Source organism: Orussus abietinus, unplaced genomic scaffold, assembly GCF_000612105.2.
Source record: "Orussus abietinus isolate OABI.00-Male unplaced genomic scaffold, Oabi_2.0 scaffold59, whole genome shotgun sequence".
Taxonomy (NCBI): Eukaryota; Metazoa; Arthropoda; class Insecta; order Hymenoptera; family Orussidae; genus Orussus; species Orussus abietinus.
The window spans coordinates 498129-514525 of NW_019395985.1; the positions used below are offsets into that span (position 1 = coordinate 498129).

At 45.0% G+C, this 16397-nt stretch overlaps 1 protein-coding gene across 1 annotated transcript; it reads right to left on the reverse strand.

The window, feature by feature from the left end:
- Positions 1–3: 3 nt before the first annotated feature.
- On the reverse strand, positions 4–16280 carry LOC105695065. Its single transcript, XM_012416319.2, has 6 exons — positions 16068–16280; positions 5590–5908; positions 5134–5286; positions 4465–4609; positions 3086–3247; positions 4–2698 (listed from the first exon to the last, which is right to left on the reverse strand). Exons 1-6 carry the CDS (start codon positions 16153–16155, stop codon positions 2240–2242), a joined length of 1326 nt encoding a protein of 441 aa, XP_012271742.1. The 5' UTR covers positions 16156–16280; the 3' UTR covers positions 4–2239.
- Positions 16281–16397: the final 117 nt, after the last annotated feature.

The following is a 16397-nucleotide window of genomic DNA, read 5'->3' on the forward strand; positions in this document are numbered from 1 at the left end:
TACTCTTTTTACAGAGTCGTATGCATATATTATTATATCCGATAGTCGCTGCCACTTGCATTAAAGTATTAACCATTATTTACAATGAATTTGTACAAGTATGACCGTAGGTCATGGAGGTACGTTAGTACTCATACCATTGGTACTCTAAATGGTACTCATCGTACTCAGGACTGGGTAAAGTATTACTTAAATTAGCACTTTATCCTTTCATTTACACTGAACAAAATACTATTTATATAATTATTTTACTCAGCTCTGATCGCAACTTGTCAAGGATGTAGTCCGATCGCTTTGAGGATCAAAGAAATTATACCTAATTAACACTAACGAAACTTGTTTGTATTCCTTTCCAGAGACGGACGAATTTTATAGTCAACATTTGTCAAGAAGCCATGGCACGTGAAATCAGTTGAACTTTCATTGAACTGTTCGAACAATAGTGGGAAAGAATAATCCTTTCCTCGTTAACAATCGGACGCGCCTTGACTAGTGCGCTAAAATATACAATAATACAATCGTCGGGATAATTAAATAAGAACCAATATTTATACAACGTTTCTACAGGCATTTGGTATCCTTTTAAATTCATCCTATTCTCCTCATCCGCGAGAGAGAAATCTCGAAAGGGTCTTTGACAATGGGGTCGCCTTTATATTATTTATAATAACAATCGACACCTTTTTACGGCTTTTGGGGAAATTAAAAAAGTACCACGAGTACTTGCCACAAGGATTCGTCCTTAAAGTCATGATCGGAATGACTTGTACACATTTTTGTTTCAATATTTTGTACAGTACACTCAGGATTACGTAAAATGTTGATACTTCAAAAGAAATAATTTTTTAATTTACTCAGGTATTCCGAAATGATGATTGGCAGTGGAAGTTAAATTTTGATGTTTTTGTATATTAAGATAAATCCAGTTACTGGATGAAATAGATTGTTAATAAATGTTTACAGTGTTAAAAAGGCAAGAGTGTCTTTTTCTTACAAATTGGGAATGCAAACTTAAGTCTTCTAAGGATCGAGTCGAGCTGATAGTTAATGATATGCTTAATGTTTTATGATTAATGGCCCCGCTCAAATCTCTTGATTGTTAATGATATGCTTAATGATTTATGATTAATGACCCAACTCTAATCTCTTGAAAAACTTATTTCGGAACTTGAGCCTTTGCAAATCCTGCTTCCATGCGTATGACACGCGCGTCTAATTCCATTCAATCGCGGCGACTTATCGTGAGTCTTGGTAAATATAATTAATAATACAAGAATTATTTATATCATCCCCCGAGATTCCATAAGAATACGATTTCTCTTTGTACTATTATCAATCCACGTCCTCGCGAGGCTTCGATCGTGAGATTGCAAAGTTAATTTAATTATACCAAATTAAACAAATTTTCTTCAATAAATTAGTTTATGGAGAGCCAAAGAGTACCAGTTTGATTGTAAAAAGATCTGACGACATAAATAATAACAATTGTAAACGTTCAGTCCTTTTCCAGTAGACCTGTCAACTTTACGTGACATAATTATGAGCTTTGAGTATGGTTTGAAAAAGCTCATCGTAAACTTTTTAGTTCCGTTGTGTGTTACGATAGTATATTAACTATATTTCAATGGCTCGGCAATAGTTCAAATCGAGTATTTGCATGTAACATACTTCTGTAGTTTCTATATGACCCACTAATTTTTTGCACCTCACAGATACCACGTTATTAAGTCATCATAACCCCAATCGAGTCGAATCACAGGTCACGGTTTAACTTTCACTACACTTCTTCCTAAATATCATTTATAATTACACTAAAAATTCTGACTGACAGATCAATCGAACAGCAAGTCATCTCTACACTGTGCCACTTTTTACATCGATCATCAATTACTCCGACCATGTGATTCGAGCTTTCAAGTTACGAACAAATCTCGCTGCGTTCATAAATTATGTAGGTATTTATTGCAGATCATAATGAAAGATTCCCATCTGAATCAACTTGATGTCATTTCAGGAAATGCAGATATTTATGAGATAGTCTTGATGACCAGATGATCAACCGATGCGTTGATACAATGGGCAATTTTCATCGATAACTGGGAAACCTCATTATGAGAACGCTTGGTACAATTCCTGGTGAACTGTGATACTTCAAGTACCTTTGTACGGTCCGATTTCGAGTCTGACCATTGACATTTAAAGCCAACAACTCAAGCCACCCAACTTTAAATCCAGGACATCACAACTCCGTGGTGATCTCATCCTGCGGCCTGAGTCCCAGGATCGTAAAGTCGTCTATGAGGTAGTCTCGACCTGGCGACCAGTCGGACAGAATCGTATAGTTAGCGGCTTCCATGGTGGTCTGAAACTCCCATTGCGGGTTCAGATCTCTGACGAGGCCGTTGGGCTCCACCACGTCTTCAGGGTTTTCGAGGTCGCTCCTCGGCAGCGGCGATCCCTCGGCGTAGCTCCTCTTGAAGGCGGACACCGCCAGTTCCTGGAGGTGCGAGCCGACGTGATGGGACCTCTTCTGGTTCCCATAGACCAGGGGGGTCGTCTGCCCCACCGTCGAGCCATTTGGACTCAACTTCTCGTTGTACACGATGGAGCTATTCTGGCCTAAACTCGAACCTACCGGGCTGTCCTTCGTGTAGCCCAGGCTGGAGCTCGAAGGGCTGATGCTGGATTTGTCGCTCGCCTGAAAAGTGACACGTGGGTTTAATTTTCTCGAATAGAAGAGCTTTGAAAAAAGGAAGTAAAGCTTAAAGATCCCCTGAGTAACGCCATCCTGGATGGATTTTAAAATTTAAGGACGACACTGTTCACAGTTATTATAATAGACGGTGACGTTCGCTTAACACATTTTGCGCCGCATTTTCCCACCTACGAAACTCGCTTAACCACCGGCGACATGAAAGGCGTACATTAATGTCACCGGCGATAACGCGAAAAAGACGCGAAAAATATGAAATGATAATATAGACAGACGGGAAGATGCGCAGCCTCTCGAGGAGGGTTTAGGAGATGAAAGAAGATTAAGGGAGGCGAAGACTTGTTCATGTAGACTGCAGCCTCTCAAACTTACTTGGAAAGTCGTCAAGGGCGCGTTCGCTTGGAAAGTTGTTAAATTAGTAGGAGTGGATCTAGGCTCGTAGGTCTGCCCCGGTCGCTGGACCGCGATCGGCTGCGCCGGAGGCTGGGCCGAAGATGACGCCGGCTGCTGCAGGAACGTCACCAGCTGGGCCACCTTGTAGGGATACTTCCGTTAGTTTATTTGGAAACGCCGCTACTTTTAAGCCTAACATCCTGAGAACATGCAGCTCAAGAAATGTACATCGGAATCATGTAAAAGTGACATCTGAGTTTCTCGTTATTTTAATGAAATTAGTGCAAAGAATTTTTGTTCGTCGTTCTCGTGTCGCCGAATAATTTCAGGAATTTTATAAACTCGAGGAACTTGCATCGATCGCGTCGAGGAGAAACAGGGTGATAAATTATACAAAATTCTCGGTTGATGAATGATCCTTCCAGCCAGACACGAGAGCGTAAAAGTTACAGGCCATTACTTTCGCTAATTTTTCAAAAACACTAAACAGTCTAAAATGCCGGCAAACTCGCACCGTAAAGCGTGACTTTCTAACCCTCTCTCAATAATTTATACAAAAGCGTACAAAGCCTCGCATTCCCGGCGGACAATACAATTTTCCCAGCTAGTAAATCCTAATCTAAACGCGCAAGCGTCAAAGTTTCACCGCGTAACTTTCACTAACTTTCAAAAACGACGAGAAGCTAAAATACCGATAAACTCTCCACATAAAAAGTCACTCTCTACCCTTTTTAATCTACACCACGGATCTATAAATCTCGCGCTGGACGTCCGCACAAAGTCCTGAATTTTTTTACCCAATTAGACAATTATCTCGGCACTTCTTCCAATCCTAACATTTATGCGTGAAATTTCTCGCGCCACTTTCCAGTATTAGTGGAAACTTAGAACTTGGATAATTAAAAAAAAAAAAACACCCGAAAAAGTTTCCACGACGAAGAGTCACTTTCCAATCCCTTACGAACCTCGATCGACATAAAAAAAAAAAAACACAAGTTATCTCTCCACAAAATCGTCTTATTTTTTTTTTTTCCTATCTAAACAACTTTTGCAATTTCAAGGAACGCAGAGGATAGGTCCAGGCGTGCCAGAGGGAATAAAAAGCATCCAACGGGAACCCCTAGAGCTCTCCCGGGTAATCGCAGGTCGTTAATCTCAGCTTACGGTGCGGCCGACTCACCGAGACTCTGCCTCAGCGACTGGCGTGCAAAAGGTACAACAAACACGGCATTAAATCACAGAACCAGGGAAAAATTTCATCGAGTACCGATCGAACTTGGCTAGCGAATTCCAGCATGCAAATCTCAGCGAATCTCAGGGCGTCCTCTAAATCCCAGGGGAAAAGGATTCGTCCTTACTTCCGGCGAGCTGTGCCTCTTGTATCTCCTGAGAAGTCTCTCCGCCCAGGCGAGGAGTCTCTGCCAATCCTCTGGGGGAACAGCTATCTCCTCGTCCCTTCTGTTCACGAGGACCAAGATCCTGGCGAGATCCCTCAGCACGGGCCTGAAAGCAGGAAAATAATTCAACTCTGATCCTCCACGCCCTGAGAAAGAAATTGCACTCAACCAGAGAGATTTTACGAGGGAAATGAAATGCTACCGGCAGAACTGCGGTAACTGTAACAGCAATTGTGAATAAATACAAGAGTAGCAGTTTTGCCGAGTTACGGTTACTTCTGCAGAAGCGTCGAGTACATAGCCGAGTGAAAAGTAGAAAGCATGCGAATGGCCGCTATTTCGACGTCACGACTCTGTGACGTTTACAATGGGCAAGAGCAGGAAATTGTTTAGACTTTTCATATGTATAACAGTAACTTATAAGCACCACTATGTGCCTCCGTAAATATAACAATATAATGTGTTTACACCCTACTCGTAAGAAAATGCAACTTAAACTTAAAGGAATCAAAGATACGTGTATATAAAATCGTCGATATAAATAAGAAGGTCGGTAACGTAATTATTAAGACAGCAGTCCTGAAATGTTTTGCAGGATCATTGGAGGTGTCGTTAGACGGTGAAACAAACCTGTAAGCTTGAATGCCAACGGCTCCATCGCCATTGCTGCCGGAGTAGTAGAGTTCCCTGACCTGCCTTCTGGTGTCATTCAGCATGGCCAGGAAAGTGTTCCCCTCTCCCCTGAGGGTAGCCAGATGTTTAAGGAATTCCCTCCTTTCGGCGCTGGAACAAGCAACATCGTAAACACCATTATCCACGTGGCAAGGAGGAGAGGAAAAAAAAAGAAGAAAATCATCCCAGGCGAGAAAACGGTCTCGCCTCGAACAGGATACAGCCGCGCCTCGTGAACGTTTCTTTGTCGCGTTTGCTTTCTACCAGCTGGAAAAGGCTCCTTCCCCTTTTCTTTGTCAAAATGGACCTGCCCGGGAAAACGGACCACATTGGCAAAGGCAGGTGGAAAAGACCTGACGAGACTACTTCGCCAGAGTTTCAGAATCCCCAAGATCGCCGTTCGAAAGTCCTAACCTGTCTTCGAAGCGCTGCATCGTCTTGGCGGCCTTTCGCTTCCTCCTGTGTACGACGACGACCCCGCAGAGGATGATGAAGATGCATATCGTGGCCCCGGAAGCGACCACCACGAGGACGGCGACCTGACTGCCGGTCAAGCCAAAGGCGTACTCGGTCTCTCTGCATATCCGGCCCATGTATTCGTCCCGAGTCGACCAATCGGCCGTGTGTCCGGCCGGACACGCGTCCACGCATGCGCCCCGGTGCAACAAGATGGCGCACCGGGCGCACGAGCCGCCCCTGCAGCGGACGCACCCCCCGGGCTCCTCCACGCACGCTGTAATCACAAAAGAAAGCACGGATATCAAAAATCACTCCTCCACATCCCCGAGTCACTCCGTGGACGGGTAAATCTTACTTCCGGACGCTTTTTCAAGGGTTAAATTGGGATTAATCGAAGCGATGTTCTGCCCTATGGCGGCCATCTTGGAAGTGACTCCCTTAGATACGGTATTTAAGATTTAAGATTTATATCGATCACAGAAACGGTATAGTACATCATCACAGATCCCGGAAATCATTCCTCCACGTCTAAGTCACGCGGTTCTTATTTAAAGAAAATTCAAGAGAATTTATAAGACGACGAGCGGAAAGCACTTTTAGGCGGTCGTTATCTCAATACTGCACGGCATTGTTCGCCGCCATCTTGGAAGAGTGACGGAATCTTCTTTCCCGAACATCACGACTACGTCAGCCCATTGTGAGCAAAATGTCAAACTTAATACCACGGGTGAGGTGCTTAATCACCGACGCGAGGTTTTTCGATAATTTCCGAGATAATGTGCACTCGTGACATTTCAAGGCTCACGAAGTGTTAAAGGGTCACTCGAGCATCGCGCGCGGTCGTCCGCGGCCATCTTGTTTTAACAAAGCGAAGGGGATGGTCATTAATGCACTGTTTCGCGTTTCTTTTATTGTTCTTCTCAGAAAGCGGCCTGAGAGGCACGTAACAATGACTGATACGAGGGTTTCAAGCAGAAGGACGGTCAGTGGGCCAAGTCGTGCATACCGCTGGTGGTTTTCTCGCGCGAGAATCGACCTTCTTGGGAAAGGAGGTAAACGGGCCAGTTCAAGAGGCACCCCTTTGCCATCGGACTCGAGAGGACCGCCTCATTGAAATCCCCGAAGGACATACCGCTATAGCTTTAAGAATCATGCACAATTGTCATCGAAGTGACACTCCAATAACAATGGTAAGCGTAAATTGGCATATCAAGGTGAAAGGAATGTGGCCTTTAAAGCGGTACATTTCTTAAAGAGTCCTTCACCGACCAGACTCTGTATCGAGGCGTCACTTCTATGTACACGAATTTAATGTTTCATTTGAAATGAAAGCGTATCGAAAAGTGAAACTTTCATTCGTGAAACGAGAGTCTGACAAAGTGTGAGTTGAAAGAAGGTATGGTAAATTAACGACCCGCGGACCGTACGAGGTGAAAGATGTGCATAATTAGGGAGACAAATTATTCTCGGGAGTAAAGGGAGTACTCGCAAGCGGTCAGTGGGCCAGTCGCCCGTGACTCTCGGATGCCGTTGGACCTCGCGCAAAAATCGGCCCTCCTGGAAAAGGAGGTGAACGGATCGCGGCCCCTCCACCTTGCACGCTCTATTAGCATGCAAGCGCGAGGAATGCGGCTGCCGGGTTTCTTCTCGATTATGTGGGTCTGCCCGGACCCCGGGACATTCTCCGAGTTGAGAACACCCTGTTCCCGAGCCGAGCACGGATTGAACTCCGACTGAACTCGAATCGAACCGAGTAGAACCGAGTAAAGCCGAATTACCGAATTAATTAAAATTCATTAGAATTCATTAGAATTTAATAGAAAAATAGTACAGAATGGTACGGAATAAAGTCGAAGAAAATCGAGTTGGGTCGATCTCCGGGAAATTCATCCGCACACTCGAAATCCAGTCGAACGCAATCCGACTCGAACTCTCCCGAACTTAGCCGATCTCGGCCGAGCCCGGACTCGGGCGTCCTCTTGGCTCGAGAAGGGAAGGTCGCTTGCACTCGTGCACCTGCGGTGCTCCTTGCCACGTGTGCGCGAGCAAGTGCACGAGCAGGGGTTACGTTCTGTTATGTACGGGCAGTGGTTACAGTTAAGCTTGACGCAACGGCCCCGGTGCCGACGACCCGCGAGGCTTTGTTTCCAAGTACCACAAGATGATGGATGACGCGACTCCATTTTTCTTTCCTTTTTTTTTTTTTTATTATCTTTCGACCCGCCGTGGGAAAAGTAGCGAGGCTTTGTCTCGAAGCGCCATAAAATGACGAATGAACCGTCGCGGTTTTTATGTGCTTCTCTCTCTCGCCTTTTTATCGTCCTTTGTATGCGACAAATGGCGGGCCTTTGTTCCGAAGTGCCACGAAATGATCGGTGACATGCGTCGCGTTTATTTATTTTTCCACCCTTTATCTCTATCTTTATGGTTCTTTGTAATGCATGAAATGTGCAGGCCGGTTTGCTGACTTTTTTTTTTCTTTCCCCCCTTTTTATCAACTTTAGGGTAGGGTTACATTTGACGTAATCGGCACCGCGATATCTGTTCTTGGAATGGCATTGTATGCTTATCGTCGAGATTCATGGCATGGTTTCGTTTTAACAACTTTTTCTGTCAACCTTCGTGGAGTTGGCAAGTTCCCCGCGAGATGCAAAGTAGCTATCCGTAGAACACAGTGGAGAGTTTCCTTTGGTCTCCTTTGTGTTTCTTACCCCACGTCGAGTGGTTTAAAAAAAAAAAAAAAACAACTTGCCCCATTAAATAATTGATTATTGTCGAAGACAAGAACGAATTTGAAACCACGAAATCGTGACTCGATTACGTGCAATCGAAAGTACTCCGTTATACTCCACGTAACGACCGGGTTGCATCTCGGAGTTCGTCGGATCCCACGCCGGGGAACGGGACTTCCTTCGGTTTTTCTCCTTCTTTCTCCGTAAGAAAGACGGAAGGAGAACCGAGAGGAGTCCTATTGAATTGTCCCCGACCGATTTCTAACCGCCTAAAACCGGTGACAATTAACTCTTTAGAGGGCCGAGTAAACGAGGAGAATTGGACGAGAGAGCAGCGGGCCGAGAAGAACGGCGCTCGTTCCCTGAGAAAAAGAAATATTTACACCCCTCCTTCAATGTACCCTTACACTTTTTTTTTCTTACGCGAGTCTCTTATTTCACGCGGTAAAGGGTAACGCAATTTGCACGGTCCCGAGACGTCATTATTTAGCGTTTTATCAAGCTACTTGAAATAAATACGTATTTCTACAACTTACACGTACCGGCTTTCATTTTCAATATTTTTTCATTTTTACCGACAGACGAAGTTGGAACTGATACTTTTATTAACGAGTAAAAAGGAAGTGCAAAATACGTTCTATTTCTATAAGCTCTGTGGTGAGATGACGCGTGCCTCCCCACGTCCTTCCACGTGGGACCCGGTGACACTTCCGGGCGTGGGGACGCCTGGGAAATCGATGGGATCGAGTCAGAAGCATGTTGGGATAGGTCGGATCAGAGGGGATTCGTATTGAGATGGGATGAATCGGAGGGGATCAACGCCGAGATGGATCAGACAGTGGGATCGGTATTGAGGCAGGTCGCGTCGGGTGGGAGTCCGTATTCGGAGGTACCAGACGGAAGGGGTCGATGTTGAGGTAGGTCGGATTGGATGGGCTCGAATTTGAGACGGATCAGACGTCAGGGAATGATTTTGGGGTACCTTGCAGCGGATGGAATCCGCGTTCAGAGGTATCGGACGGAAAGAGTCGATATTGAGGTAGGTCGCAATAGGTAGGATTCGCGTTCAGAGGTGTCAGACGGAAGGGGCTGATTTTGAGCTAAAACGTAATGTCACCGGAAGATATCTACGTTCAAATATGTCGACTTGAAAGGGGCCAATTGGGACATTCTGGATTGCACGAAATCAATAATGAGGCGGATCGGAATACCCTGAATCGACGTCAATAATAAATCCTACTAGAAGGAATCGAACTTGCCATCGTCCAATTTAAGGGCTTTTAAAAATCTTCAAAACGCGTTTAAATGGTGAATAAGTCGCGAAATAGACAAAAGAGACTCCAGGGAAATGGTCGTTACCAATTCCTGCAATTTCCGCAATTTCGGCAATTTCTGCAACGAGTTACCATTAAGTCCGGCATACGATCGGCGATTTATATTACGGCCTCTTGGAAATGCGAAATCGATACGGTATTATTTATATTATATTAGTGCACGGTTATTAAATGCAATTTCCTGGATGTAATTATACTTTGTCAAGTACGGTACGGTTATTTTCACGGGATACGTATTGCATACAGAGTGGATCATCTCGGATGAGTTGATAAGACTGGTCTTGGACGAGGAAGACCATGAGAAATCATCCTTGACCGGAAATGGTCATCGTAATCGCCTCGACCGACTCGACCTCCCGACGATCTCCCCGTCCATCCAGTATACAGTAACCTGTAATTTACAGTCGAGTCTTTAAAGAACTCGACCTGCACCATGCTTTCCAATAATCCTCGATGGAATCGCTCCTCTCCTCCTTCTATTCCAAGCATGCCCCATTACAGTAAGTCATGTAAAACGAGTTTCGAATTCTTCTATCGTTAACAGTTCCATTCAGAAAATCTACGAATTCGAGTACCACGTCCGAGGGATTTCGAGTTCCCAATTGAAATTCCACCGAATTAAAAAAAAATGACAAGCGGCAAGTTTATTAAACCGGTAACTGGCGTAAACAAGAAAACGGGTTTTCATGCTTATTTTTCTGGTATAACCGAGAAGTCTGTAAAAATCCTATCAGGCCCCTTTTGAAATTTATTGCGAATCGCGGGAAAACGAGAAAAAAAAATATTCGAAAGTCGTGCGTGGTTACCAACGGAAGGATAAGAATTACGTAAATCGAGAAAAACCTCCCTGGGTCGAGCCCCCCAAATCAGGGAATTTAAATTTTCGCTTTTAAAGTTCCCTTCCTTTATAATTGATCTTATTCTCCCCCAGGGTTTAACGAAATAATCCGCGAAATCGGCCTCCTCGTTGTAAGAGCGGGTTCGACCTCGTGAAAGCAAGGCAGAAGCCGATACGGACTTTCAATGAGTGCGAGCGAGAACGCGCTATACGGAATACTGCAAGCGAGAGAGAGAGGCAACTACCCTCGCTCGACCGACGATCGGCGTCTTACGTGGGCCCCTAATGAGTGCGAGTGCGACCGCGCTATGCGGAACCACGTGAGTGCGAGGGAGAGCAAGACACGTTCTCGCGGAAGAAACGATCTCTCTTGCGCTCCGCGGAATCGGGCCGAGCTACTATCGGAAGCCCGCGGGAAATTAGCACTCGGTGTGTGTATATATATATCGAATTCCTCTTAACTCGATTGCAGAACTCGAAGGTAGGCCGAGCAAACTCGATCTCCAGTCTCGAATCGAAATTCCGCTCGGATCTCTCGTCTTCGAGAGCGCTTCTTCCGGAAACGAGCAAATAAAGGGAGAGAGAAAGACGGAGAAAGTAGAAAATATTTGGATTCTAGGCACTAAACCTAAGGTCTCGAGTACCTAAATTAGGACAGACGAGCGAGGACAGGTGCCGAGGGGAATAATGCACCAATTATAGTACACTATATATAGACGGAGAGTGTACCGCACTTATCTGCATTCTGACTTTTCGATAAATGGCACCAAGTATAATAAAAATATTTCTCCCTTAAAAAATTGTATATCGATCGAAATATGAGAACTCGACGTCATTTTGGCTCCGGTCTGGGCCGAGTTAAAAAAATTTTTTTTTTGTTCTAAATCCAAATTTTCAAAGTGTCAGGATAATTCCTAGGTGCTCACGAGTCACGTGTCAAAATTTCCGACAGTTCGTATCCAATACTCTTAAAAATAAGTGTCTTATTAGAATCGATTGATTTTAGGGGGCTTTCACTTCACACCTCTAGAGCAATGAGAATTTAGATCGAAGAAGCCTCCGATAAGTGAATTAAATAATTAATGACTATACAATATGATAATGTAATTAATGATAAGTCTCGATACGAACAGCGAGGGGTCCAATCCCTCTCTCTCGGGATTGTTCATTCCATGTCTTCGGATAATTTCACTATTGACATCACCCCGTGCGAGCGGCCCTCAATTGCAGTCATGTAATCATGAGTAATGGAGCGTGGGAGTGAATAATGCACACTGGTAAGCTAACGGCATTTCCAAGGCGTGATACCGCGATGAATGATAATGTACTTTTCTGACAGCCGCGGTTCCCACACCGAGGAGTAAAAACTGAACAGACCATCAAATCGGTCAATTAGACGCGAACAAAGGGAGTAATTAATATTTTTTAAAGATCTTAGAAAAATCTGGACTCTCATGATCGATCACTCATCTAATCTGATTTCAAAACGATCTAGAATTTACTTCTACCTCAATTTACCCGAATTTAAAATCATGCCGATTCTCCTAATTCATGTAATTTGGATTTAAAATTAATAGAAAATTATTAAAAATTCCTGAAAAAATTCTTCTCTTCGAATACCAAGTCGGAGGTTCTTTTGCCCAAGTCCCTAGATTTTTTCCCCAGGTTAATTTCGTGAAATAAGGAGGAGCTGTCGGTAAACTCGGGAGGCAAAAGAGGCCGCTCAATTAAAGTCGTTTTTCTCCGCGGCGGCTGGGAGAGATAAACATCCCTATGGCTCGACTCGAAAGTAAAGAAAAAAAAAAAAAAAAGAAAGAAGGGAAAAGAGACGTTTAGCCTCGGATTCGTAGGATGGGAAAGGTAAGGCTAAAACCGGAGGAGAAGTCACGCGGAAGTCGCGGGCCTCCATGGAGGGTCCTCGTCGATTCGTCGAAAGAACGGTATTCCGAAGGCAGAGACGACCTCTTTCCTTTCTGGGATAGACAACATCCAAGGAACGACTATTTAGTATCTTCCAGGGACCGTGGAATAACGCTCGAGCCTATTTACAATGGAAAACATGGGCGGGAATAAAGTGGAACTCTCTCCATTTCTGGAACCGAGAGGATGCGCGATAAGTGGCCAAAAATGCTTTCGAGACGGTTTAAAATATTTTAAGGTCTTAATTAATTACGACCCGGAGGTGAGGATCAAAATCCGCTACTTCGAGAAGGAATAAAGGATAGTTTTAAATAGAGCAGATTTCTAATTAAACGAAAATGACATTTTAAAGATAGGGCTGACCCGTTTCCGCTTCCGAAATCGATACCACTCGGAGAACGATTATATACGACCTGAAAAAATGATTAAAAACGACTATTCTCAATTACCGGCACTCAATAAAAATTCCAAGAAATTCAATACAACCAAAGGAAATTAATTACGCTATCAGGCATCGCCCCAGAGCGTCAAAGTACCCGAAAAGAAAAAGAATTGCTCGTAATTTCATTTCCTGCGACATTCTTAGCCGCGAGCGAGGACGGCGGCTCGTCAAGAACGCCGAAGAGGAGAAGAGGGAAGAGAGAACGGTATATTCCGGAGGAATAACCGACCTCTTTCCTCCGTGGGACTCATTGTCCGGAGTATGTAACGTCGGACACGCGCGGAGTAACGAGAGGAGTAACGAGAGGAGTGTAGGTTGCGCCGACCGGCCTATATCGAGACCGACAGGCGCAGGATACGCTCGCTTATCGGCCTATCACCGACGTCACGTGCACCGGCCATTACCACGTGGACCGGAGTGATAAGAGCCAGAACCCCGGGACCGGAAACGTAGGATTATGCAGCTTTCAATTGTGGGCCCGTTTCGAGTTGGAGCCGAAGGCCGATTTTTGGCGTTTAATAAAAAAATGAGAGGAAGCGTGTATTTCAATTCTGATAATTTCCGCTTGATAAAGAAAAAATCATCGGGGAAATATGGATTTCACTTCCTGCGTTAAACATTAAACGTAATGGCGGGAGATAAAAGGCGGAAATTGCGGAACGGAAACATAGGATCATGCAGCTTTCACTTGCGAGTGAATAAATCGCGTACTTAGACCAAGTACACCGAGGCAATTTTTACTGCCAACAAAAACCAGTACAGGTAATTTTGGCTCGGGTCATTTAGGACTCGTGAGAATTTATTCGAGCTTATTCGTATTATGCTTATATGTATTTCTTGCCTCGGGGTATAACCCATTAATGTTAAAAGTGTTAAGCGGCTATTGTGCGAGGGATAAGAGGAAGTTTCGGGCCGGAAACGCGATATTACGCGGGCTTCAATTGCGAGCGAGCCCGCTCCGAATTCGGAGCAAATTCGTTACGACAATTTCCGCCGTTGAGCGGAAAAACGGAAATATTATAAGTCGCGATCGAGGAGGATTCTACAAGTGATAATGGGGATTCCGACTCGCGCTCACAATTACTCGAGGCAATTCGCTGCCGCCTCAATGAGCTACGCAGGATACGAGTTATCAGCTGAGCCCGTTCATACGTGCGTCCCATTCACGTGCGCATCCCAGACCAATCTCTACGGCGAATCGGCTCGAAGCACAGCCTCCACCCTCCTCTTTTTTTTTTTCGATGCCCTATGAGAATCCCCAAAAGGACGTTCAATATCCATATTTTATACATTCGCAATATCTCGACGTTGACTCGACGCGCTCGAATTTCCATTTAAAGGTTAATTCTCCCATTAGAAAATTCCCTTCCATTTCGCTGTTTTATCATTTCCATTTTTTCGATGCCATATCGCCCCTTGAAAATCCCCAAAGAGGACGTTCAATATCCATATTTTATACATTCGCGATACATCGACGTTGACTCGACGCGTTCGAATTTCCATTTAAAGGTTAACTCTACCATTAAAAAATTCCCTTCCATTTCCGATGATCGGTTCAGATTTCGTACATACGATAGGACCGTTAACCGTTAAGGTTAATTCATTATGCTCGAAAGTTAAACCACCGCGTTGACGAAGCCCAAGGAGGAAGAGGTTAGGCGCGGCCGATGCGCAGTGGTCGGCGCGCAGCGACCGGTGGGAGGGCGTTGCACCTCTCCCCTCCCTTTCCGGAAGACGCGCCGCCGATGTCCAAGGACGCGTCCGCGTCAGCACCCGCTCCCGTTTCGCGGCTCACCCGAGGGATGCCCGACGACCTCTCGGAGACGAGGAACCGCGCGATCGCTCGTGAAATTTCATTTTTTATAAAAAAAATTTTTTCATTTGTCAGAGCAAAACCAAGAATACATACATATATTTTTTTTTTTTATGAAATCTCATGAGTTCTTCCTTAGGACCTCCAGGATCGCGCGTTGATGTTTAAAATTATTTGCCGCGCTCTTTGTACATGTATATAGAATGACTCCTTTGTATCACTTTAAATAGGAATTATTACCGTACCAGCCGAGTACTGGTTGCAGTAACTGCAGTAACTGCGCGCAACGGGTGCGCCGTGGCACGCGCGCAACATGTGCCTCGAGGTGCACATGTCGTCCACCACCCTGAGTCTCCCTAACCTCTCTCGGAGCTATCTCGAGAGCCCTGCTCGCTGTTTACTTTCACCCAGGCCAGATTCCCCGGCATTTATTCAGGATAGAAAGATACGTCGACGTATTCCCGCGAGACATAAGGCGAATTGAAACCCCCCCTTCAAATCGGTCGACTCGAATTTTTCTTTTCTTCTCCTTAAGGTGATATGAAAGGGTTCTATTCTTTCAACATATACATATTTTTTAATCTTTTCTCCGAATAATTTCAAACATTAACGCGTGATTACGAAGGCCCTAAAAAAGAACGTGCTCATAAAGAAAAAAAAAAAACCACCGTCAGCAATTTCGCGTTTGTTTATTCCTGCCCATTTCAATATTCAAAAATGCTTTATATCGACTCCTACGGGGTGATTCGAGCGTGTCTCGTAAACAAAAGTTACGGGAAGAGGAAAAATAAAAAATAAAAAAAAAGCATAGAATAAGAAAACGCTGCGAGAGGCACAATGGCCGCGATCCGGAACGCCTCGTGCAGCAATACATTATCTAAAGGAGAAAGGTGAGAACTCCTCGTCAAACCAGCTGAATTCTGAGCGTCGTTACTCGATATACAAAGGGAACAATGTTCCGAAGCCGCACAACGTAAACGCGTTAATCGATCGAGCCGAAGGTGAACAACCCAAGGGTACGTTTTACGGGCACAGAAAGTACGGAAAAGCGATAATCGTTAAAGTATTACGAAAACGTCATATATATAAGACACATATTTTTAAATTAAAAGATATGTGTTCTTGGTTCGTCTGAGATAAATAAAAAAAAAAAAATTTTCTTTTCTTGGATTCTATAGGGACCCTTTTATATTTTAAGGGGGCACGTTGCAACCTAACCTATACCCCGCACGTAAATTCCCGGCGAGGGCAGATATGGAAGGGGTCGAGTCGCACACAGGTGCGCTGCAGTTTCTAACCTAGAACGCGGGGAACGTGGCCGGTCGTACACTGTTGTAAGCAAGTGTCCGCTCACCTCGCACCTCGTCCCTCGCCAGCGCGTAATCCAGGAGACAGGGCAGGAGCACGGCGCCGAGTCTCGCCGCGGTCGCTAGGTTACCCATCGCTGTTCCTCGGCATTATCTCGCACTGGCACTGCGCTCGCGTCTACACGGAACCGGGAAAGACGGCCTCATTACCGAGAATCGACACCGCGCGCGACCCCGGACCACGGACGCGTCCGCACCTCGTGGCGTCCGGTGACATACTGGACGGTACCGGACGCGCGCACGAAAACAAGACTCCGACTAGCCGCACGGTGGTGGTGCCATCCCTCGGTATGTGGAGGAACTATGGGTACGAAGTT

What these genes read in the sequence shown, in the direction of transcription:
- LOC105695065 (XM_012416319.2), bottom strand. Translation starts at nt 16,155, where the DNA reads ATGGGTAACCTAGCGACCGCGGCGAGACTCGGCGCCGTGCTCCTGCCC. An exon ending in GGCGAGGGACGAGGTGCGAG is followed by an intron (nt 5,909 to 16,067) that starts GTGAGCGGACAC and finishes TTGTGATTACAG; the next exon opens with CGTGCGTGGAGGAGCCCGGG. An exon ending in AGAGGCACAGCTCGCCGGAA is followed by an intron (nt 3,248 to 4,464) that starts GTAAGGACGAAT and finishes TATCCCTACAAG; the next exon opens with GTGGCCCAGCTGGTGACGTT.